The sequence below is a fragment of the Ahaetulla prasina genome, chromosome 3 (genome assembly GCF_028640845.1).
Source record: "Ahaetulla prasina isolate Xishuangbanna chromosome 3, ASM2864084v1, whole genome shotgun sequence".
Classification (NCBI taxonomy): Eukaryota; Metazoa; Chordata; class Lepidosauria; order Squamata; family Colubridae; genus Ahaetulla; species Ahaetulla prasina.
In genome coordinates this window covers 82,635,669-82,661,713 of record NC_080541.1, presented here as the reverse complement: position 1 = coordinate 82,661,713, position 26,045 = coordinate 82,635,669, and the positions used below count along the sequence as shown (strand labels likewise).

The 26,045-nt window shown below is 36.8% G+C and overlaps 1 protein-coding gene across 1 annotated transcript in view; it reads right to left on the bottom strand.

The window, feature by feature from the left end:
• Positions 1–5,441: 5,441 nt before the first annotated feature.
• LYRM4 (LYR motif containing 4) overlaps positions 5,442–26,045 on the bottom strand; it is a 51,608-nt gene continuing 31,004 nt past the window's right edge. Inside the window, exon 3 of the mRNA XM_058178127.1 lies at positions 5,442–5,779. Coding sequence (XP_058034110.1) covers positions 5,717–5,779 — 63 coding nt within the window. The 3' untranslated portion in view covers positions 5,442–5,716. The remainder of the gene's footprint in view (positions 5,780–26,045) is intronic.

Sequence of the window (26,045 nt, the reverse complement as noted above, 5' to 3'; positions counted from 1 at the left end):
AATAAGCCATTCTCAGCTTCTTTTGGGGAAAAAAAATCTTTTCTAAAGTTTCTGGAACTTTTAAAAGATACTGATACAGAGGCTTTGGTAGTTTGAAGTTTGATTTTCTCTTATGAGCATCTGGGAGAGAAATATTATATAATTAAAACCCACATTTATTTAATAGTGAGGGTGAAGGGAGATTATAAGAGAAAATAAAGTATTTTAAACTCTGCTTATTCATGTTTTCCAATGTAATATCCTGTAATTGTATCTTTTATTAGACCTAATAGTTTTTTAAGGGGAAGGGAGTACTTAAAAATTTTTAAGAAAATGTTCGCCAGGTGTTTACAGGTGTAAATACTGGCAAAGTATGGCTTTCAAATAGGTGTATTGCATGTTTGCAAATTGGTAGAGTCCCCTTCATATGCTGTTGCATTCCTGTAAAGGAGATAAGACGAGCATTTATTTTTGTTATGTAGAGCAGTTCTAACTTTTCTGGCTGCTTGCTGATTAACATATATTTAGAATTTAATCATTATAAACAATATACTTCCTTTTTTAATGTTAAGTATTGTTTTAAAATTTTATGGTGCTCCCAATTGTTCGTTTAAAGCATAGTCTGACAAAAGTAAATATTAATCATGCACTCGGCAAATGAATTGGGACAAAGATTAGATTATAATTGAAATTTAAATGCTACACAGCTGGTATGGAAAAAGGCACACTGATTTGTAGTATTTTAATTTTTCTTTAAAAAAAGATTCTTATTGCTGAAATAGTACATTTATTTGTACAGTATTCAGGAAAAAAATAAGTCATTTTAAAAAGACGTATTATAAATGCACAAACTCCTGTAGAGTTTATTATTTCTTCTTAGTATTATTTCCAAAATGTTAGTGTTGCAATTGAAAAAGTTGAAAAACTGAAAAAAATATTCCTTTTGGAATAGAAAATACTTGATATAGTGCCACAGTCAGTAGTGAGTCATAATTCATTTCCAACATAAACTTTGCTGCCACCACTACCTTAAGTGGTAAGATTGTATTATTTCAGGAAAAGAAGGCAGTTTATAACTTCTCTAAAATAATTACACATATGAGGGGATAGATAGGTTATGTAATAGGTTAAAACCTCTTAAGGTTTTAAATAAGCTTAAACTATGTGGTATCTAAACATTCACAGCAGGAATCAGAAAAAAATTCACAAAACATTATGTGCCTTTTTAGTAAAAGCCAGTAAAAACTGGTTTTACCAAAATATAGAAAACATGTCTCCCGGGCAGAGTCTTGATGAAAAAATACCCAGAGATGCTAACAAATCTTGAAACCTTTGGTTTGTGTGCAATATGTTAAATCTATGAACAGTATATAAATGTTCCTGTTCTATGACAGCAATATCAAACATCTTCTAATGCCTTCTAAAGCTTCTAATGCCTTTAGGGAAGCAAATGAAGAAATGGTTACAGTTGAATTGGGTAAGAATTTCTTTAAATATGCACTGGGGATACACTAAAAAAATACTGTCAAACTTTTTAGAAAATAAAATGCTTTTCAAAATGAATAAATTACATTCCTGCTTTGCTACACATGACAATTCTTGCCTTTTGGTGTGTGTGTGTGTGTGTGTTGTGTCTTAACCAAGCCTTTGCAAACCTATTGCAAAGGAGAGGCAGGGGATTTCAGGAAGTCTTGGTGTTGATGTTTTATTGCACTGGCAAGATTGTATGATTTCTTAAAGCCCATATGGATTAAACAGCAGTAAAGGCTGTGTTTGCTTTTATTTGTTGTGTTTAAAATATCAGAACATTGATTTTATGTGAAAAGAGAGACTAATTCTCTTGACAGGTTTTGAAGCTGAGACAGAGCAAACATAAAATAACAAGTTGAAAATTTTCAGCATGTAGCCAGTATTGGTTGTTCTATGAAACTAATTAAACTGGCTAGTTATTGGATGTGAAGTCTGGAAGTCCCAGGATGATGGGCCTTGGGAAGGCGAAAAAACATCCTAAAGAAGGAAATGGCAGGCCATTCCATATTGTTGTCAAGAAAAGTGTGTGTGAAGACTTCAAAAATGAACTCAGTTCAAAGCCTTGACTTATTTTATCACCTTTGCCCTCTTATTTTCTGTTCGGTGTTTGTCAAAAGGTGAACTTTGAAATATTCATACATACTGTATATCTTAATATTTTTGTCAGCTACAATACTAGATGCTTCTTCATACTGCAACTTGCTTTGAATACTATGAGCACAATATCTAGAAACTCTTGTGTTGTATAGATTAAAAATTGGTACCGTATATACTCGAATATAAGCCGATCCGAGTATAAGCCGAGGTCCCCAATTTTACCCCAAAAACTGGGGTAAACTGGGGACCCAGTATGTCAGGTGGAATGAGGCACCTACCGGTTGAAACCTCCTCCTCAGCTGAGAAGGCTGGCGGCTGCCCGCCCTCTCACTGCACCGCAGGGCTTCAGTCCGCAAATGTGAAAAAGAAAAAAACTGAGTATAAGCCGATATATGAGTATAAGCCGAGGGCTTAAAAAAACTTGAGTATAAGTCGAGACCGATAAGAGGATTTTTCAGCACAAAAAATGTGCTGAAAAACTCGGCTTATACTCGAGTATATACGGTAATTTAATTTGGGAGAATTAAAATTATTGCGCTCTCTGGAAATCTTCAGGTTGAAGGATGCTCTAATTTTGTTTATCAAGTGCTATCTCCTACTGGCTGGGGAATTCTGGGAGTCAGAGCCCACACATCTTAAAGCAACTGAGGTTGAGAAACCATACCCTATAATCATGGGTGAATTGTAGGGGGAAGATTAAATTTGTAAAAATATCTTCCCTTTTTCCAATGGAAATCTTTACTAGATCTGGGCCTATTCTGTTCTGTGGTTAGGGGGCCAATCCAGAAAGTTGCAAAATAAAAGTAACATTGACTGGTGGGACTAAGTGGAGTGATGTCTGCTTTGGTTTTAAATGCCAAAAGTCCAGGCCACCTCATGCATTTTTGATAGTATTCTGAAATATGTTTCTAAGGAAAGATAAAATGTATTTTATTTTTCCTAATGTTCCTCCTGCCATTGATGTGCTGAGACAACTAGCTTCTAGTTGGATCACTTTTGAAATTTGTTTATATTCCTGAATTTAACCCTCTTTCTCCAACCCTTGTCTGTGAGAAAATTTGCACTGGAATTGGTAATCCCCGCCCCCCAAATATACTTTGCTGCTAGTCCTTTTTCACATGAAAAGAATATAAGGAATATGTGTAGCTATTTTACTATACTTGATTGTTGCCTCCTGAGAGTCAATTAATGATGGTGATCTAAAAATCAAATCAAGAATTAAATATCCCAATTTGGATTAGGGTACTAGAAAAAGGGGATTAAAATGCCATAATTGACAAGTCTGAAATTGGTAAATATAATCAGTGAATTAAACCAATACATTCTTGTATAATTAAATATCTACTAGGCATATTTCATTTGAAAGAATGCGTTTGACTCTTATTCTGAGAACATAATGTCAAAACTTTATTTTTTGCTTCAGGAGATATATACGTTTTTTCCTCAGTTGGAATACTTTTCAGAGGGATAGAAGAGAAAGTTTGGTTCCAGAATTTTCCTGGATTCGGTAGCTTTATGTTTTTATAGATGAGTGGGTCTTCTTTTAAAAAAGTGATTAGTTGTGTGTTCTTTAATATGTTAAGGCATTTTGATAACTATTTTGTTCAATTGTGAGAAAGTATAAATTCATTTTCATAAATTACATTAATTTGAAATGTACCTACCTATGTGCTCCTAAAGTTAACTACCCATTATAAAGTCAGAGTTTGTAACAGTAGAAATCAGTGCTTTACTGCTACTAACTTCTGGGAATGAAGACATTCAGATTGCAATCCTAGAAATGTTTATTGAGGTAAATACTATTGATGACATGTCTATGCAACTAAGAAAAATATAATCAAAATATTTAACAGTAATTTTACATTAGCTGTATTCATGCAAGTTATTGTGCAGATTATGGTATATTCTACCATATCATTGTCTTGTACTGAGTTTTTAATGTGTCTTTCTGGGCCTTCATGTTTTACCTTTGTTTACATTTGTCCCCCAAAGTGAAAGACATTTTTTTGGGGGGTGATGTCAGCTCTGGACATCCCATTTCTGTGCCTGAAAAAAATAAATGTAAAAACGTCAGTTTAGGTTGGGATATTGGAGTATGTATAACTGTCTCTATCCAGATTCACCATAGGGAAGATGCACAGTTCAAATGGACTAAAGCAATTTCTTGAAGTATTTGGAAGTGTTCAATAAACAAATACTACGGAGGAATGTAGAATATTCTTTCTCAGCCTGTTTGATGAAAAACAGGCCCTTGATATGGAAATACAGTTTTTAGTTTGGATGGTTTCACTATCCAGCATTGTAGAAGACATGCATTTGCAGTTGTCTGGAAAAACCTCTTGTGGTTGTGGCGAAACATTCTATGATGCAACTGATCCAATTTACTAGAACTAACAGTGATGAATTTATACTAATTGAGGAGCATGGTTTTCAACAACACGGCCTATAAAATTTGATTTCTAGAAGCCACATACTAGATTTCTAAGACAACCATATTTTACACAAGCTTACATAAATTGTGACAAAACTAAATATAGATTGATCCATAACCTTGGAAAATATTTTGCCATTTCAGTTTCTACAGTCCCGCATAGAAATCAAACTTGGCCAATTATGGACACAGTTTGCCTACCTACAAATTTGCTTTGGCAAGTTTCTCTATTACAGAGTAATGGATGTGGTTTGGGGTTATATTTACTTATCTGATATGGCTCACAGACACTTGTGTGTTCTTAAATAACTAGTAGCACTCATCAGGTGTGCTACTAAATATCTGACTGCTTTGCAAAACTTCAGATTTTTTTTTTTATTTGGTATTGGTCTTTGACCTTTGAAATAGCAAACAGACTAATTTTGGTTCATGAATTTTGAAACCGATAAGAAGATTCTACAGTCAGCAACCTAGTGAAGCAATTTGTTTCTTACTTGCATGTTCTGTTAGCATACAAAATGATCTGTTGAAACAATTAAGTTCTTACTGGAATTTTTTTGTAGCTGCAAACAAAGATGTGTGGATCTCCAGTTAGTATCCCTGGAATAGGGGAAGCTTGTCTAATCAAGAAAGAGTCCTGTTCATTTGTGAGTTACAAATTGTGGCTAGTCATGTCTTCAGAAATGTCCTTATAGAGTCCTAAATTCTCACATTTTCTATTTTAAGATCACGTAATAACAAATGTAAGCTACACTGGTAGGAAATTTATATTTTTTACAGAATTGTACTGGAAAGGGACTAAAGTTCAAATGGACTTCAGTTTATAGAAATTGGTTTTGAGACTGATTTCCTGAGTTGCAAAATGCACTCATGACCCAGACAAAAAATGCACATTAGCAGAAGGAAGTGAGCAAATATTTTATTGTCAGGAAAATGTATGAGCAAACAATGACATTCATGTACAATGAAATCAATCCATTTTATTGGCACGTAAATAATAAAATTCTAATAAAACTATATTTTATACAAACATTCTTACATTTTCAAACCAGAGGAATAAGATAGCTGAGTCGTATATATACAGATAGTAATATGCATTTAAATGTAAATCTGCCTGCTGTAGAATGCTGGGAATGGTCAGTAGTCGTCCTTTACTTCTGAAGAAAAAAAGCATCAGAATTATGCTTTTTGTGGGCACTCAATAACCAGCTTCTCTGCTGTATACAATTGACCAATTGTGACCTGGGGGAACAGAGAGTGTAATTAATGACCTAATATACGGATTTTAATACACAGATTTTCATAGAGTAGCTCATTTGAAATTATGTGCTCATAGGACATTATGATAGAAGCATAATATTGTCATTTGGGGAGGAGATATGGACAGAAAAGACATATAGGCTACGTTGGTGGACGCTTCCTTTTTCCTGTCCAGTACAAAAACCTAATCACATTAACATTAGGAAAGTTGAGGGTTGAAAAGTGAAAATGGGGTTTGGTTTGTGGGTGGGATCACATGCCTTCCGGTTCTCAAGCACCACTTTTATTTATTTTAATGGCAGGGAAGTTTAAATAAAGTCACCTGGTTGTGAAGAAGAAACCTAAAACAGATTCAGTTATTTTGTACCAGCAGGAGGTTGACAGCCTTTGGATTCATGGGGGCTTTGTCAGAGTTCCCCAAACCAGACATACCTCTAATAGGTATAAAAGTAAAATATGATTTTTTTTCTTTGTTGCCTGATTCTTGGAGACTTCAGGGACAAGTTTTCTTGGCAAGGTTTTTCAGAAGTTGTTTGCCATTGCTTCTTTCTTATGGCTGAGAAAAAGTGATTGCCCAAGATCATTCAGCTGGCTTTATTTCCTAGAACTCAGTTTCCCGGTTTCTAGCTTCATGCCTTATCCTTTACACCAAACTGGCTCTCTAATATATCCATATAACATGCCTATATCAAATTGTTTGCTCTTTTTAATTCAAAGTTGTCAATCTTCATTATGTTTAAACTTACTGAGGCTTCTACCAGAATAAGTCATTACAGCTGTTGTTTCCTGTTTCTACTTATACAGTACATATGCATTTAAACGCATAGAAACAGCTTAAACAACTCTGTGTACTTTTTTCAGGATAAAAAAATATCAAACGCCAGAATGTAAAGAATGTAAGCATGAAAAATAAAACCTTCAGAAATTAAAGGAAGTGTCCACAGAGGCAAGGCAGAATTCCTAGCCTTAAGTAATATTTGCAGAAAGTGACATCCTGAATAACTGTAGTTAAGAACAGCTACATATATACAAGCACTGATAGGCCTGTAATAGTTTAAAAGGATAACGGTGAGGTTTCAGCGAGCTGTTGTGTGTGCCTTTGTTTACACTTGGCGTTTGCAGTGTTTGCCAAAAACAAGAATACTGAACTGCCCAATCGATGCATGACCTAGAACACAACATTCCCTACCCAGTATTTTTGGCAGGGGAAAAAGCTAATAGATCAAATGTCCAAGGAGGTAGCTCTAGCCGATCATTTCTATTTAATCAAGGAAGAATCTCCCCAAAGGTAATCAACCCTTCCCCCCCCCCACTCCCTCTCTGTTCTGAAGGGAAGCTTTTCATCTGTTGTTAGAATAACATCTTGAGTCTAGGCTTTTATTATTTATTTCACTTCTAAAATAAATATATATTTCCCAGTTCAAACACATAATTTCTCTCTTGATACACTTAGTGGAATAATTGGTCACATAAATAAACACAAGCCTTGCTGCCAAATATAATATATAGACTGGTTCATCCATGTAAAATTTCTCATTTGATATCTGCAGTTAAAATTGAACTGATTTATTCAAGGCTGGATCACAGATGCAAGAGGTATCCCTGAGCAAAGCTGGCTGAGGAACTCTGAGAGTTGAAGTCCACAAGTCTTAAAGGGACCAAGGTTGGAGACCCCTGCCTTACAAGATGGCATAATGCATTTGCTTTTCTCTAATTCATACATTTAACTGACCAAAGCTCAATACTCTAGGATAGGGGTGTCAAACTGGAGGCCCGCGGGCAGGATGCATCATGTGCAGGTCACGCCCACTCCAGCTCCGCAAAGGGGGGAAACATTGCAAAAAATCATGTGACAACAATGTGACACAGCGAGTTTGACATCCCCCCACTCTATGAAGACAAGTCCATCTGCAACTTATGCACGCTTGCATGCATGATTCTCCTGATAAAATGTGCTCCTTCTGTGCTCAGCTTTTGTTTTCGTTTTTGTTTTTTAAATTGGTGAGAAATGGACCAGAGCTGCAGTTTTAGTGGACTTGTATCTACATCTTTAGTAACAGAGCACAATCTTCATCAGATGTATAAATACCCAGATGAGCATTTAAAGAACCACAGTTTCTGTCAAGTAAACAATTCTTAGTATCTTTCAACCATCATACAGATTAGATTTCTCTTCAACTGAATCACCTGATACTAATTTTCTACCATAGCATATTTGGGGTACAGGTAGTTCTTGTTTAGCAACTATATGTCACAGTTCCAAACCAAGCCAGCAAAAGAGGAGGCCACACCGTGAGCAGAAGACTCTTTACTGGAGTCTCAGCTTGGTACGTGGTGAACAATACAAGTAAAAGGGTTTCTAGCCAGCACTACTGGCTTCTGCTAGCCAGCTGAGTATACTGACTCAGCTGCTCTCTGCCCAGCTCAAGGAGGTACTTTTTGGGCCCAGCTCCAGCAAGTACTCTTGGAGCCTGGTTGCTCCTAGCCAGCTCCAGCAAGTATACTTCAGGCCTGGATGGCTTATGATGATGGCTTGCCTTCCTGGCTCGTCTCCCAGCGTGAGTCCCATCACCTGACACCCATCTGTGCCCCCCCTGCACCCGCCTCCCCCTCCACACGTGTGGCAGTTCTGAAACAGTGCATTGTGGCAACTTTGAACAGCGTTCTCGCTCAGATGTTGACACTATAATTGGAACAGGCAACTCGGTCACTAAGTGAAATCATGACTATACTTATGATCTTAGTTCAGCTTACCTTTACTTTACAGACCTGTGAAAGTCATAAATGTGAGAATTAGTCATAAAGTTACTTTTCCTCACCATCAAAGCTGTAAAAGGTTACTAAATGAGACATTTGCTAAATGAGAACTACCTGTATCATATTTTGGTATGATTATGCACAATTTGGACATCAGTGCCTGTTTGAGGGCAAGTAGAAATGTAAATGCTTATTTCTACTCCCTGAACAAGAACATTTTTACAAGGGTTCCAACGTTTTTCCCTTCTGGCATCACCCCTCTTCCGTTTCACCGTTTCCGTAGAAACAAATGAAAAAGCCAAAAATGAAAAAAAGGTTCCCAAGTTCATAACAGCTTTAGAGCCAACAACTATGTTTAGAGTACTTTGTATTTGTTAAATTAATTCCTACTATATTTTTGGACATTAGTTTGATAGATCTTATTTTAATGCTAACCGAAGGAAGACAAGTTGAAATGCTGCTCCAATAATTTAACACTGGGAGTGGGGTGGGTCTTGACAAATTCTTTCATAGCAACTACAGAACTTCTCATTTACTGCTTTTGGCCTAATTACAAAATCAAACTTCATGCTTTCAACTCCAAAATCTATTCCCATAATTCCACTGTCATCCTATTTAATCATGCCTATTTTGTTATTCACGAAATGAACTTTCTCTTTTTCAACTAATGAGCTGCAGGCTTGCAGGTTTGTGGATACCATTAACATATTTTCTGAACAGAATGTATACTGTAAAAAATAAATTATGCATAATCATACCAAAATACAATACAGCCTGTCCTCATTTAGCAAATACCTCATTTAGTAACCTTTTACAGCTTTGATGGCAAGGAAAAGTACATTTATGTGCATTTCTCACATTTATGACTGTCGCCCGTCTGTAAAGTGAAGGTAAGCTGAAGTAAGATACTAAGTATAGTCATGATTTCACTTAGTGATCGAGTTGTCTGTCACAATTATAGTTGCTAAACAAGGACTACCTATACATCAAATATGCTATGGTATAAAATTAGTATCAGGTGATTCTGTTGAAGAGAAATCTAATGTGTATGATTGTTGAAAGATACTAAGAATTGTTTACTTGACAGTAACTGTGGTTCTTTAAATGCTCATCTGGGTATTTATACTAAGGAGATGTAATACGTGGTTTTGGAAATTTCTAGAACTAAAATACTTTATAATGGAGCCCTGCCCCCATGATATTATTGCATCAGGCAGAGCATTTTAAAAAGTTTTGGGAATGCAACACTTGTTTGTTAGTTGGTAAGATATAAATGGGTAGTAGCAAAAACCCTTTTAGGAGAACATGGACAGGGGACAACTTTTTGTCCCTTCTGTGCAATTACATGACAGATAAATATTTACTTAACTAAAGCCTTCCACTCTATTTGTATAGAAAGAGAGGTACTCTCCTGATATTAAGGCCATGAAAGGTCATATCAGATGGAGTCACCTGAGCAGGATAAAAAACAAAAAACTGCTATTCGTGACAATAAATGAACAGAAGAAATTGCCATGAGCTCACATAATTTACAATTCAGCTTTGACAAAATAGGTGACAAACTCCACAAAGTAGAGTTGAAGCAGGGGATTAAGCAAATCCTCAAAGCAGAGGTCTTCAAGCTTGGCAGCTTTTAAGACTTGTGGACTTCAACTCCCAGAATTCTCCAGCCAGCTATGCTATGCTGGCTGGAGAATTCTGGGAATTGAAGTCCACAAGCCTTAAAGCTGCCAAGTTTGAAGACCTCTGTTTAAAGTATTCCATTGTCAGGTTTGAAAAAAGTGCAGTACCTTGAGTAGTAAACATGCAACCCATAGAAAGCCTGCTAGATTTTAAAACCCTCGGAAAGATAATACCTGAATTACAAAATATTAAATTGGTCAAATTTAGTTTGGTTTGCAGAGATCAAAAATCTTTTTCATGCTGGCCTGGAATTCTGGGAGTTGAAGACCATACCTTAAAGCTGCCAAGTTTGAAGACCTCTGTTTAAAGTATTCCATTGTCAGGTTTGAAAAAAGTGCAGTAGTAAACATGCAACCCATAGAAAGCCTGCTAGATTTTAAAACCCTCGGAAAGATAATACCTGAATTACAAAATATTAAATTGGTCAAATTTAGTTTGGTTTGCAGAGATCAAAAATCTTTTTCATGCTGGCCTGGAATTCTGGGAGTTGAAGACCATACCTTAGAGCTGCTGAGGTTAAAAAATAACACTCCAGAGACTCACTGGTCCATTCCTGCTCTGGTGCAGAAAAACATATACGGAGTGGTGGAGGAATCAGAATGATTCAAAGAGAATGATTCAAAGTCTGAGCACCACCTGATATTATTGGCTGATCTAGGCTCTATCTGAATCTTAGTAGTTTTGGAATATATATACAAAGTGCCAAAGGCTAGTCACTTTACCATATACTTGAAAGATGTTGATTCTCAGATATACAACTCTGCGTTTAGTTTTAAAATGCCTTTTCTAGGATGTGTGTGTGTGTGTGAGAGAGAGAGAAGGGGGGGGCAGAAATGCACACACAGAGAGATTTCTGTTTGCTTATGGGAAGGCAAAATGTGTGCAACATTGACCTTGAGAACCAGAGCCCATGGACATCAGGTTCTTTACTGTTCATTCACTGTTTGGTACCCACCACAGTTGCCTATCATAGAGCAGGGTGTAGCTGGGATTCAAGGAGCTGGCTGCTTGCCCTGGGCAACTCAAATAACCTCATCAAGTAGAACTGGTAATACAGATGTTTTAAAGTAAAATGCTGCATATAGCCCTGTTAGTTAAAAACAGCAGTCTAATCGCACCACAAGAAAGAGGAAATTGTATGTTTATGGCATGCAAAAATGGTAATTCTACTAATTTATTTGCCATTGTGATTGCCATTGCAAAAAGACAGGAGAAATCTCTCTCTGTAAAGGGCACACTAGTTACAAAATTCATATTTTTGGCATATCTGGAGGGTGACAAAACTGTTTTCCTCTTGGCATCAAATTGTTTGCCAGACCTCATGGTTTCTGAAATGCCATGGTTTTTAATGATTTAGTGTAAGGCATGCTCAAGCTTGCCTGTCTAATGACCATTTAAGAAAACGAGTAATTATAGAGAAACTCCAACATACCCATTTATAAACATCTAAAAAATCCAATGGCATGCAAATATCTTGGCAGATGACACCACAAAGCTTTTAGTTGTTCATAGATTGGCAAAGTTGATGAAGAAAGCACATTTCTCATCTTTCTCCATGAGTTGCTGAAATGGGCCTCATAGCAATGACTATTTTTTAATAATACGGTATTGAATATTTTCTTCAATATTCTCCCAGTCACCTTTCAGCTTTCTTCTTCACTCTCTCTCCCAATTTCATTTCCCAGAGTTCTTTCCTGAGGTTCAGTTTAATCTTAGATGCCCAAGGCAGTGCTCCAAATCCTGAGATTCAAGCATGGCAAGACAGGTGGTAATCATGGCAAATATATGTAGTGTATCCTTTCCTCACCATGAAACACTCAACATCAGCAATTAGGTGAAGAATAGACACGTAAGCCATAGAATGAACTTTCTCATAGTTTGGAGCATGACACAAGATATGTGGAAAAGAAAAGAATGAATTATGAGAGAAGGAAAGGAAGTATCTTTATTATTTTAAGCATTTTGCGCCCATGGGCGAAACTGAGAAAGTTTTATCAGTCTACATACACAATAAGAGATTTTTCAAAATACAGTAATATATCCAGCAATGAGGCAGCATCTTCCCTGCAAAGGTCCAATACAAGATCACCTCCTTGAGATGGGCTTATAGAGAGAGTAGTGAGTGCATGTGCATAGAGTAGCATCCACTTTGGCAATTATCTTCATAGGGAAAATAAGGACAGCCACTAAGTATATCAATCCGTGTGATTACAATGAAGTTTATCCCAAAGCCAAAGAAAGCAAAGAGCAAAATTCAAGGTAAAAGTTTCAAATATTCTCACTGACTTGCTTTCACTCATTTCAAGTCAAACTAATTAACTTCATCTCCATTAATTCCATATGCATATTTCTGTAGCTTTATGTGGTGGTGAAGAGACTCTTTGGTTATTTGTTAGCCTCTGGTAAAAAATGGCCATTATTTTAACCTTTTCTTGAATATACTGGACTCTTCAGAAAACATGGTATATACTTAAGTGTACAGCAGCTTGCATGCTTGCATCTTGCAAGGGTGATTACCAATGTTAATCCAACATCAAGCTTCTACACATTCCTAGAATGCCAGTTCACTGTGAGAAGCTCTGAGATCTGTCAAAACTTGCCATACAATGCAGTAATCAATAGGATCTCCTATGTATTGTTGCTGCTCAAAGGCTTGTGCACATGCGCATACACATATATTCACAGGATCACACAATCAACTATGTATTTCTTAAGCAAGGGACACTATGAGCATGGAAAAAAAAGATAACTTATCTATGCTTGATGTCAGGCCCAGCCCAAGATCGACACAGAACAATCCAGCCAAAGTTCAGTTCTTTATTTGTTTATACCAGGGGTCCACAATACCTGGGCCACAGCCTGGAACCGGACTGTGCAAGCAGTGAACGAGCACGCAAAGCTCTATTTGTGCAAGCAGCGGGCACACAAGCAAAATCATCCCCTCTGTCCCGTCCCCCCCCACACTGCTGGTCCACAGAGCCAGAAAGGTTGGGGACTGCTGGTTTATACCATATAGATAGAATCTTGCCAGATTAAATTTATACTACTCTAATCCCAATAAATATACCCTGGGAGATTCTAGAGTGTAGCTATCCTAAATCTCTTCCTCTTTCTCGGATTCAGGTCTGGACTGTGTTGTCTTAACTCGTTCTTGGAATGTGCTCTCTCCTTTCTGGGAACCTTCTACTTCACTGTAGTCCATCATGCCACCTCCTCCTTTGTAGACACAATCCACAATCCATCACACTTTTTATATTTAAATCCTAGATCCATGCATATTTGAAAATAAGTTCTGGTGAGTTCAACACAATTTCAGCACAGACCTTGTTTGTGGATAGATTCAATTTTAAGAGCAGCATTCAGCTTCTGAATCAAAATAAGTAAGATTACACTATAAGCATTGGTTTGACAGTACCCATTTAAATATAGATTTCCCAATAGTTTAATTGGCCATTGATCTTTAATAAAGTATGCCTGTCATAATCTGCTAGTTTATAGTAATGCTTATTTTCATACTGAAACAATAACACGTAAGTCTTTTAAGGTGCTCTTGAGCTTCAGAAGGTACATGGCCATTTGGAAGTCAGTCAGCCAGCCCCCATCGGTTTAGGGCAATGTAATTCCATGTATGTGGTAGGACATGCATGTAGAAAGGATTTCTATAAATATTTATCTTAAATGCCTTTTGTTACCAGTGATTTGCTTTTTCGTTATCAGTGTTTTACTGATATAATCCAAACTTTAATTTTACATCCTTGTAATCACACACTGGAATAAGTGAGAAGAACGTGTGGAACGCTTGTCCCAAATCATTTTAGCTAAGAAATAGTTTACTATCTGTATTTTAGAGAGCTGGCTTATTTAAAACAACAACAACACAATTTCCACTGTTTTTCCAGACTGCATATAGCGTGAGTAAATATAAGTGTCTGGACCTTCTGTGACCATTAACTTTTTATCTTGCTGACATTCAAAAGGTCATGTGTAGCCTGCAACCCCTTTTTTCTCACCCTCCAGAGAAATAAAAATTCTCTAGAATTGAAATCTCTATGATGCAAACAGAAACTCACTTGAAGGCGTGGCTTCCAAGTTGTTCCTTTGTCCATGTGCACTAATTTCTGAAACCTCCCCATCAATTTGTAGCCTCAAACTGGGATCACAAGTGTCTCCTGGTCTCTAGAAGCAAGTTTTCTGCAGTCACACAGAACTGCAAAACAAAAGCGGTAAACTTCCACTTATGAAGGTATGCGTCCCATTTGCCAACTCTTCATCTCTAAGTTTGTTTAAGCCAGGATTCTCTTGCTAATTGCCTGTTGTTGCATTGGGTATGTGGCTACTTAATTTTCTAACAAAGGAAGAATGAACAAGTATTACTGAAAAGGCAAACTGCCATCCTTTTTCCCAGCTTCTGAAAAGTCCACAAGACATTGCTAGATTATTTAGCACATTGTTAATTATGAATTATCATCTATTTTTAACCTAAGAACTGCAAACATGCAGAATCAATTAATACATATGCGTTAATTACAGCATACATTTGTTTCAAGAATGTTTCAAGCATATTAAAAATGAGGACATTTTTCTACTGATATTTGTCTGAATCTATCCATACAAGATGATAACTAATTTAGGACATAAGAGTAAAGAAAGCATTATTTTTATAAGCATCAGTTACAAATAATTATATCACAACCATTTAGGGAAGAACTATTTAATTTGTGGCTCACTCTCAATATACTTCCTTCTAGGCAGGAAAGAAACATTTACCTATTCCCCTGTTATCTAGCAATAAGCTGATGTTGGACTGAACTCTGCATGATTTTGTGACTTGTGTAGCTAATATACCAATTATTAATGAATACCTTTCTTGGGTACTGTGAAACATCTCCGAGTGTTAAGTTTTCAACCTACATAGATCGCATTTTTAAAATGTGGTTAAGCAGTTCAAGTAATATATGTTCATCCTTGTGAACTTATTTTAACTTTATACAGTAAAAAAAGAAGTAAATCAGCCAACAGATGGCAGTGTTTCACTTTCATAGCAATTCCAAATTTTCTTTGTAAAAGGAACACAGAAATGCCTTTAACAAACATTTATATAGTTATGTCCATTATGAAACATATGCACAATGAATACACAGCCTACGACCCTGTATGTATATTATAACATATTTGCGCTGTAGAAAAATGGTTAGAACTACATTCTTGAAAGATTAGAATCCAATTACGATAGTGGTTTTCTAATTGGATTTTAGAATGATAGTCTTATAATCTTAGTGATATCTATTTTGTTTCGGACACTGTAGACAGATAACTCAGGTCCATTTTCTACCGTCTATAGAGAATAATATTTCTTTTATTACTATTGGTGGACACTGGTACCTTGTTCCTTTTCCAGTCTCTCTTTAAACGTTGCCAGCACAGCAATATACTGTATTCTATTACTATAGAAATTGAATGAATGAATGAATATTTGGTGTTATGAACAGAACCCAGAAGGCCTAATATAAATTTATGTTTAACTAGAAATCTTTTCTTTTAAACCAAACTCACAAGGTCACTGTAAAAAAAAACAAAGGTGGAGGGTCTCTGAATCCTAGCTAAAGCTTTCTAAAGCTTTAAGTTAACCAAAAATGTAATTCAAAAAATAAACAAAAGCAGAAGTTTAGATTAATTATACATGACTTAAATATAAAAGGAGGGCTTTATTCTAAACCGTATCCATACTGTGGCTAAATGGGCTATCTTTATTGTGGCTAAAGGTCCAGGGTATGTATGTATGTATGTATGTATGTATGTATGTATGTATGTATGTATGTATGTATTTATTTATTTATTTATTAATTTATTTATTTTTTTATACCGCCCTTCTCCTGAAGGACTCAGGGCGGTGTACAGCCAGCCAAAGTATAAAAACAACACAATGTACAATTAAAACAAAAACTTAAAACAAACATAATCCATAAATGGCCGAAATTAAATCAATCAAATTTAAAAACCCTTAAAATTTATAAATAATAACCCCGATTAAAATTGTTTAGAATTAAAAATTTAAGCCAGTCCCGCTTGAATAAACAAATGCGTTTTCAGCTCACGGCGAAAGGTCCGAAGGTCGGGTAATTGGCGCAAACCAGGGGGAAGTTCGTTCCAAAGGGCAGGAGCTCCTACAGAGAAGGCCCTTCCCCTGGGGGCCGCCAGCCGACATTGCTTGGCGGACGGCACCCTGAGAAGACCCTCTCTGTGTGAGCGTACAGGTCGGTGGGAGGCATAAGGTAACAGCAGGCGGTCCCGTAAGTACCCGGGCCCTAAGCACTTTAAAGTGGAGCACTTTAAAGGTGGTAACCAAAACCTTAAAGTGGTATCTGAGGAGATGCTTCATTCCATTAGGATTGGTCTGCTCCACTCATTCCAGCATTGGGGGGGGAAGGGGGAGGCTTGCTATAGACCCGTCTGTCATGGAATTTCTGTTGTGTCCCCCTTTGGAACATTCTACCACCAGAGGAGAGATCCCATCCCTTTAGACATTTGGAAGGCCCTTAAAGCCTAGCTCTGGAAGTGGTTAATAGTTAAGAGTGAGAACCCACTCCATCTTCTTGATTTTTTAGTCTTTATTCAATTCTTACAAATTTTAATTGTCATTTTAATCCTTTTGTCATTTTGTAAACTGCCCAGAATTGCTTCAACAGTGAGATGGGCAGCATATACATTTAATAAATAATTAAAATCCAGAATAAAGGTAACAGTGACATGATAGAATATCAGTCAACTGTGCATATTTCTCTTCCAAATTACATAGATCTGCATGCATTTTAAATATATTCAAGACCCTTATTTAAAGGCATACAAAGCACAAATATTGTATGCAAATATATCCATCAATTTCTTGGAGTTGCTCAGAATAACAATATCCATATACAACAGTCACTGAAAAATGCCATTTTTCAAAATTGTGTTAACTTCTCAGTCCCAGACAATCATACAGACAAATTTGTCAACTCCATGTTCCCTTCAGACTTGGTTGTGTTGAAAGCCTAGCCAAATTCAAGTAGGAATGGCTCCTTTATATGTAATATATCACACAGGAAGGCACATTAAAGACTCTTAGAATATAGTTTTTGAAGAAAAAAAAGAAACCATTCAAAAATAAATAAAGCAATCTAAATAGAAAGGAGCAATAATCATAGAAGTTTAAAGTATACTATAAAAAAACCTTGAGTAGCAGTTGGGTTAATTGGGAAAAAATAAAGGAGAAGAGGAAAAAAAGAATACAGAGGGAAGGATGTTTGAATGCTTTTTTTTGTAATTGCAATTTCCCCTCATTTTAATTTTTTCCTCATTTTTCTTAATCATATTAAATCTCATCTTTTGAATTCTCACTTCAACCTTTATCCTCAGGGTAAAGCTGATACAACAGCAATAATAATGCTGTATTAATTTTAAAAAGGTCAATAGCATAGATGAGTTAGGAAGTACAAAAAATGGTTTGTTGGCTTGAGATTGAAACAGCTGAATGTAATTTTCTTAAAAAAAACAGTGGCAACTGAAACAATGCTAACTTTGAAACTATGGATAGTAATATGGTATTTGCAAGGTTTGTCTACATTTTGACTTGGAACATTACCCAAGTTATAGAATTAAGACATTTGTTAATTTTAAGGGAGGACGAATTAATCAAGAACTAGAAATATACTTGACTCATATAAAATAATTCAAACTAATTTTATAGGTTTATTATGAGCTTTACATATTAAAACAACTCTTCTGTAGAAAATATCAATCCCTGTTTAAAAAAATAGGCAGAGAATAATTATCACTACCCTTTACTAGCCCTATTACTGTTAAAATTTCCTGTGTGGATGGCTAATATGAAGCATGAAATATTTAATGTAAGCATCATCTTTACTTGAGCTAGCATATGCTTAAACTTTATCTTGATTAATATTCACAAAGATGTGATACATCAAGATCTTAACACCTGACTAAACATTTTACCTTGTTAGAGATAGCCATTACCTGAAATATATATTCTCTGGGTCTCAATTATTCCTGGACTTCCCATCAACTGGAGATTCTTAATTCTAAGGTCCCTGAGGAGCTGAAAGTGCTGTACCCAAATTTTGATTCTAGTTATAAAGAAAACTTTATATTCTCTGCAGGAGTCCCAAACGTGCTTTTTCAAGAAGCAACTGGACTTCCTTATTTTTCTTTGAAGACGTTTCACTTCTCATCTGAGAAGCGCTCTGAGCTGAAGAAGTTTCTTAGATGAGAAGTTTCTGAGTTGAAGAAGCTTCTTGGAGAGAAGTGAAATGTCTTCAAAGAAAAACAAGAAAGTCTAGCTGCTTCTTGAGACAACCATGACCTTGATGACTGAGAATCTCCTTAGAACTTTGGCAATGCAGAGCTGAAGCAGCTTTTGCGATGAGAAGCGAAACATCAAAGATGAAACAATGAAGGAGGCTAAAACATATGAAGAACGGTTGCAGGAACTGGGTATGTCTAGTTTAATGAAAAGAAGGATTAGGGGAGACATGATAGCAGTGTTCCAATATCTCAGGGATTGCCACAAAGAAGAGGGAGTCAAACTATTTTCCAAAGCACCTGAGGGTAGAACAAGAAGCAATGGGTGGAAACTAATCAAGGAGAGAAGCAACTTAGAACTAAGGAGAAATTTCTTAACAGTTAGAACAATCAATAAGTGGAACAACTTGCCTGCAGAAGTTGTGAATGCACCAACACTGGAAATTTTTAAGAAAATGTTGGATAGCCATTTGTCTGAAATGGTGTAGGGTTTCCTGCCTCGGCAGGGGGTTGGACTAGAAGACCTCCAAGGTTCTTCCAACTCTGTTATTATGTTATATTATGTTATCTTCAAAAAAAAACCAGAAAGTCCAGTTGCCTCTTGAAAAAGCACCTTTGGGACAACCATGACTGGATGACTGAGAATCTCCATAGACATTTATTTCCCTGCAGGAGTGCAGAAGGCAGGGGGAATCTGCTTCAGGACATCTCTCCTGAACTGCCTGGACTAGTTCCTGCAGTTTTCTTGGCAAGGTTTTTCAGAGGTGGTTTGATATTGCCTGCTTCCTAGGGCTGACAAGAGAGTAAAGGCTCAAGGTCACCCAGGTGACACTGGGACCAAGCTGAGACTAGAACTCAGTCTCCTGGTTTCTAGCCTGATGCCTTAAGCACTACATCAGAGTGGTTCTCATGGGGATTCTAAAGGCTGCCCAAAAGAGTTCACCTAATTTATACTTCAGTCCAACACATTTCTTTATCCCCATGCAACACAGTAACTAAGAAACCAAACTTGAATATTTGTAGAGATCACTCAGAATGCAATATACCTTAATCTGGACATTAGGATCCAGTGACAAATTTGGAGGATTACATCAAACTTCAAAGAACTTGCGCAAAGATACATTAAAAGTAACAATTCTTTCTGACATTATGTATGACAGCATATTAAGGAAAACCCAGATTAATGTACACTCATTCCTTTAACATGGTTTAAAGGCTTTCCTATTTCACTCAGCAGGCAATAATGCTGCAATACAACATAGAAGTTTATTTATTAATTTTTTATCTTGCCTTTATTATTTTTTATCAATAATTCAAGGATGCAAACATTCAAGTACTTTATCCTCTTATTATTATTTTCTTTTTTTAATCTTAGTTTCCTTAAACTAAAATTTATTCCTTCAAAAATTACTTGGAAGAAATAAAAGATAAAGGGATATAACATTTTAAGCAATGATCTTTACAGAACTGTAGTTGCATTTGAGATGAGATTGAGGATGTTTCCATTATTGATTTTGGAGGTGGTAGGTCTCTCCTTTTCTGGACGGTGCTCAACTTGGGGGCCTTGGAGGTACTCAAAGAGCAGATAGCAACTGTGATAAGAAGGGCTTTTGCATAGATTAAACTTGTGTGCTACCTTGACTTGGAGGCCCTTCTGACAATTACTCATGCATGTGACTCAGCCTGGGATACCTTCTGTACCATTGCCATAGTGAAGGTAGCCAAGAGGGTCATTGTCAGGCACAAAAAATCAGAACAATTTGTGTTGATTGCAGCACAAATGATTATTGAATCCTATACACAAGGATTGGGTCAACTAATGGTCAGTACTAAATTGATGTTAGATAAGGGTCAACAGAATTCAAGGGAGGAGACTTGGATTGCTTGTGGCAACGCAAGGTTTCTAAACTGATGACATGCTTTACTCAGCCCCCAGCTCTGCCTCCGCTTCTCGTAGACCAGGGGTTTGAAAACTTGGCTCTTTTAAGACTTGTGGACTTCAACTCTCAGAGTTCCAGTCCACAAATCTTAAAAGAGCCAAGTTTGCAGACCCCTATCCTAGACTCTAGAGTCATTTCTTGACTCATGTTTATACGCCCATTTTAAACAGTAATTGAGATGTGAAATGGGGCTACTGTTAGGACAGACAGACTTTACAAAAGCATTCAAGTTGTTGAGGGAAGTTCTAAGGAGAACCAAGGAATTTAGATGTGGACACAAGGTACAATTAGCAAGAACATTCCATCTGTACCAGCCCAACAGGATTTGTTTTAAAAATCAAAGCACGCTGCTTCTCCTATCTTTCTCTCCCCTTAAAAATAAATGAGGTATATTAATTTTTAAGGAAGGTCACATTTAATGTGCTTTTAAAAAAGGGGATTAGACATTTTCCAACCAGAACTTTCCAAACAGTCACATTAGCATGCCTATCCCTTAAAGGATGGGCAGGAGGCTCTTTTCATTATTGCAATTAACCTGCTCCAGATTGGAATGCAAATTATTTTAATAAGTAATATCATGGTTAATTCAAGTATTATAGAGAATACTAATTAAAAATACAAACTCAATTAAAGAGTCATTTAAATAGATAGTTTATCAAAGATAGTCACTGAACGCATAAAAGAATTCAAATCTTCCTGTTATAGCATTATTGAAAAATAAAACAGTTTTTTGTGTTGTCCTCCAGATTTACAGAAGAGATGTGTTACAATCAGTCTAAGTGTCCTACCATTAAACTTCATTTAAGCATGCTTGACAAAGTTTGAAAGGAATTTATTCTTGTCAATGAAAACGATGAAGTCACAGGCTCAATATAATTCGCTGATGCATAAGTTATTTTGGCACAGAAAGCACTATGAGCATATGCAATGCCTACCCACATGCCCATAATAAAAATACAATGCTAATTTATCAAGAGCCTGCAAATCTGGAAGCCAAAGATTGCATTTTGTGTAGGCAGCAACTTGATCAGCCTCAACACAGAGGTGTTATAACAGGACCCCTGTTGGAATAGTAGTTAGAACAGCGGTTCTCAACCTGTGGGTCGCGACCCTGTTGGGGGTCGAATGATGATTTGCCAGGGGTCGCCTAAGACCATCGGAAATATGAGAAGTATACTTGCGAGTCGAAGAATTGCGCTCCAATGGTTGACTCCACAAGCCAGCTGCAGGCTCTTCAAATCACTAGCCGAATTTGGCTTCAGGCGCGATGAATTAAAAAAGAGAGAAATCTTTGCTCTGATGTCTCCCTCTCAAGCCAGCTGCAATCACTCCCAATCGCTAGCCTAATCTGGCTTCAGGTGCGATAAACTTAATAGGGGAGGAGTCTCCGCTTTAATGCCTCTGTCCTCAAGGCAATCGCAAGCAGTTCAGATCGCTAGCCAATACAGCTTCAGGTGCGATAAATTCAAAACAAAAATAATTTTACGATTGGGGTCACCATATCATGGGGAATTGTATTAAAGGGGTCGCCACATCGTGGGGAATTGTATTAAAGGGGTCGCAGCACTATAAAGGTTGAGAACCACTGAGTTAGAAAGTGGCATATTCGCCTCCCATGTAAGAGACAGAAGGAAACACGTAGATGTGTTTATGTGGAAAGTATTTCTTATACTTTTTTCTCTCTCAGGACCCCTTCTCAGTTTTAAAAATTATGGAGGACCCCAAAAGAGTTTTTGTTCGTGTGAGCTACATTTATCAATGTTTACCATATTAAAGATTACAGTTAACACATTTACCGCTGCAGCCGCTTCTCATAATTTTTTTCATGGGATTTTAATACTGCATTACTTTTCAACATAGGCTGGCAAATAATTTTGATTTTGTAGATCCTTGAGTAGGTCTTGGAGATTCTTGGGATTCCTAGGACCACATTTTAAGAAGCACTGGTGTACCTCAAGCTATGGTAAAAACTGATCCATGGGGCTTAGCCCAGACTGTGTTTTCAGTAGACTGTGACTTTATGCCATATGTGAGAACAAGTATGAATCAAAACTCAATGTCATAACATTGATCTATGTAGCCCATAAAATTATAGTCCTGGAAGCAACTTGCATTCCCACTACAGCTCATTATTTCTTCCTCACATAATCTCTTGCTATTGCTAACACAGGGATGGATGATTGGAATTGAAAACTGCCAATAGATCATCAAGTTACTTATCCCCTGGATATAACTAAAGTCCCATATTTTCTCCATCAAGTGTGGTCACAGACTAGCAATATCTATGGCAAACAAGAATGTGGCATAGATATCATTTGGTTCAGGTTAAATCATGTTGACATTAAAAAGATACAGTATATTAAATACCATATAATATATGTTAAATATATTTATATTGTGATTCAGGGAACAAAATTTTTTATCAATACAAATACAAATGGAATTGTTATGTCAGTGGTTTATTTGGAAGGACACTGAAATATAAAGGTGTCAGCCATTTGAACTACAGTAAAATGTGACTTTGGTTTTTCTATGAGGTTTTAAAATTAACAGAAAAGTTTACAAAAAACAATGGGACCTTTACATGTGAATTCCCGCCCCCCCGCAGATGACAAGTTGCCTATACTTGTTGTGCAACCAACTATACTTGTGGTGCAACCAAAACAATCTGGAACTGAACACACTCAAAACCGTAGAAATGGTGGTAGACTTTAGGAAAAACCCTTCCATACTTCCACCTCTCACAATACTTGACAACACAGTATCAGTAGAAACCTTCAAATTTCTGGGTTCTATCATATCGCAAGATCTCAAATGGACAGCTAACATCAAAAACATCATTAAAAAAGGACAACAAAGAATGTTCTTTCTGCGCCAACTCAGTAAGCTCAAACTGCCCAAGGAGCTGCTGATCCAATTCTACAGAGGAATTATTGAGTCTGTCATTTGCACCTCTATAACTGTCTGGTTCGGTTCTGCAACCCAACAAGAAAAACACAGACTTCAGAGGATCATTAGAACTGCAGAAAAAATAATTGCTACCAACTTGCCTTCCATTGAGGACCTGTATACTGCACGAATCAAGAAGAGGGCCGTGAAAATATTTGCAGATCCCTCGCATCCTGGACATAAACTGTTTCAACTCCTACCCTCAAAACGAGCACTGCACACCAGAACAACTAGACACAAGAACAATTTTTTCCCGAAGGCCATCACTCTGCTAAACAAATAATTCCCTCAACACTATTAGACTATTTACTGAATCTGCACTACTATTAATCGTTTCATAGTTCCCATCGCCAATCTCTTTCCACTTATGACTGTATGACTATAACTTGTTGCTGGCAATCCTTATGATTTATATTGATATATTGATCATCAATTGTGTTGTAAATGTTGTACCTTGATGAATGTATCTTTTCTTTTATGTAACTGAGAGCATATGCACCAAAACAAATTCCTTGTGTGTCCAATCACACTTGGCCAATAAAAAATTCTATTCTATTCTATTCTATTCTATTCTATTCTATTCTATTCTATTCTATTCTATTCTATTCTATTCTATTCTATTCTATATTCAACATTCATAAAATGTTATAGCTTCTTGGGCATATATATATTTGTAGAAGTTCTAAAAACAATTTGAAATTCTTATAGGAAACAGCTTAATAACAGTGGTGGGTTTCAAATTTTTTTACTACCGGTTCTGTGGGTGTGGCTTGGTGGGCGTGGCAGGGGAAGGATACTGTAAAATCTCCATTCCCTCCCCACTCCAGGGGAAGGTTACTGCAAAATCCCCATTTCTTCCCAATAAACTGGGACTTAGGAGGCAGAGAATAGATGGGGTGGGGCCAGTCAGAATTTTTACTACCAGTTCTCCGAACTACTTGAAATTTCCGCTACCGGTTCTCCAGAACTGGTCAGAACCTGCTGAAACCCACTTCTGCTTAATAACATATTGAGTATCAATTGGTAAACATCAATTAATCATTACAATGAATTCCTGTGAAAAGGTAGGCAGGGCCCATATAAAGTTTTTTTTCTCTTTTTGAGGACTTCTACAATGTTATATTTTCAAACTGCTCAGAAAGCTAAAGCTGATGTATAGGTAGTCCTCGATTTAACGACCACAACTGAGCCCAAGATTTCTCTTGCTAAGTGAGACAATTGTTAAGTGAGTTTTGCTCCACTTTACAACCTTTCTTGCCACAATTATTAAGTATATCACTGGAGTTGTTAAATAAGTAACATGGTTGTTATGGGAATCGTCTTCTCCCCATGGACCTTGCTTGTCAGAAGGTTGCAAAAGCGGATTGCATGACCCAGGACACTGCAACCGTCATAAATATGTGTCAGTTGCCAAGTGCCTGAATTTTGATCACGGGGGTTGGTGCAATGGTCTTTAATGTGAAAAATGGTCATAAGTTACTTTTTTCTGTGCCATTGTAACTTTGAACGGTCACTAAATGAACTGCTGTAAGTCAAAGACTATCTGTAATTGATCAAAAAACCTCTGTGAAAATTTCATTTATTCAACAAAAAATTAACAGCTGTTTTTTCTGAGGAAAAAGTATTACCCCCGTTGGCAAAAACAACTGCAAGTGGGTGTTTCTTGTAACTGTCTACCAGAGTCTGATATCAACTAAGAAGGATTTTCCTATATAACCTTTTCAACAGTGTGATATTTCATAGCCCACAGCATGCACAGCCCATGGCGGGAGGTGTCAAACTTACATTGTCATGGTGGCCTGACATGATGTATCAGGACTTTTCCCCTCTCCCTTTGCTAAATCAGGTGTGGGTATGGCCAGCATGTGATGCATCTGGCCCATGGGCTGGGAGTTTGACAGCCCAGCCCTATGGCATCGAAACTAGATTTAGTTCTGAGCTTTGGTTATAGTAGGGCATTCTGGAATTTTCCTTTATTCTTTTTTTCAGGTGAAACATTTAGGATCACTATCATGATCACTTTACTGCAGCGTTTAGGATCACGGTTGTATTACAATATTCACTTTCAGTTGAGCTAAAGTCTTCTGACAGAGGGTCTCACATTATCTTCAAGCACTGTTACAGGGTACAATTCACACAACCATATACACATTTTCTTTATCTGGAATCAGATTTTTAAGCAGTACATTTGGTTATTAGAGCAGCAAAAAAGTTTGCAGGTGTCTGTAAATTGAAAAGGACACCTGTGCAAGGCTAAAAAAAGAAAAAAACAGAGCAAACATATTGCTGCCCAGAGAAGCCAGCAGCAGAAAACATCTCTTGTAATTTGTAACATGTAGAGCCTCTGATGAAAACCTACAATAAATTACCGAAGACTCAAATCCACAAGATTGTGGATTAGAACCAGGCATTGGATTCAATTTCCAAAAAAGGCCTGGAGCACATAAGACTAGCAGATGTAATACTTGTCTACAACTGTTCTTAATCAACAGCAACTTTTCCGGTAGAATATGGCAGATGCACAATCCCAGGATAATGTATAGTTGTCTTAGAGTTGTGGACAGAAAATGTGTTTTTGCCCCTGCCTGCATGCTCCAAAGCAGGGTCTCCAACCTTGGCAA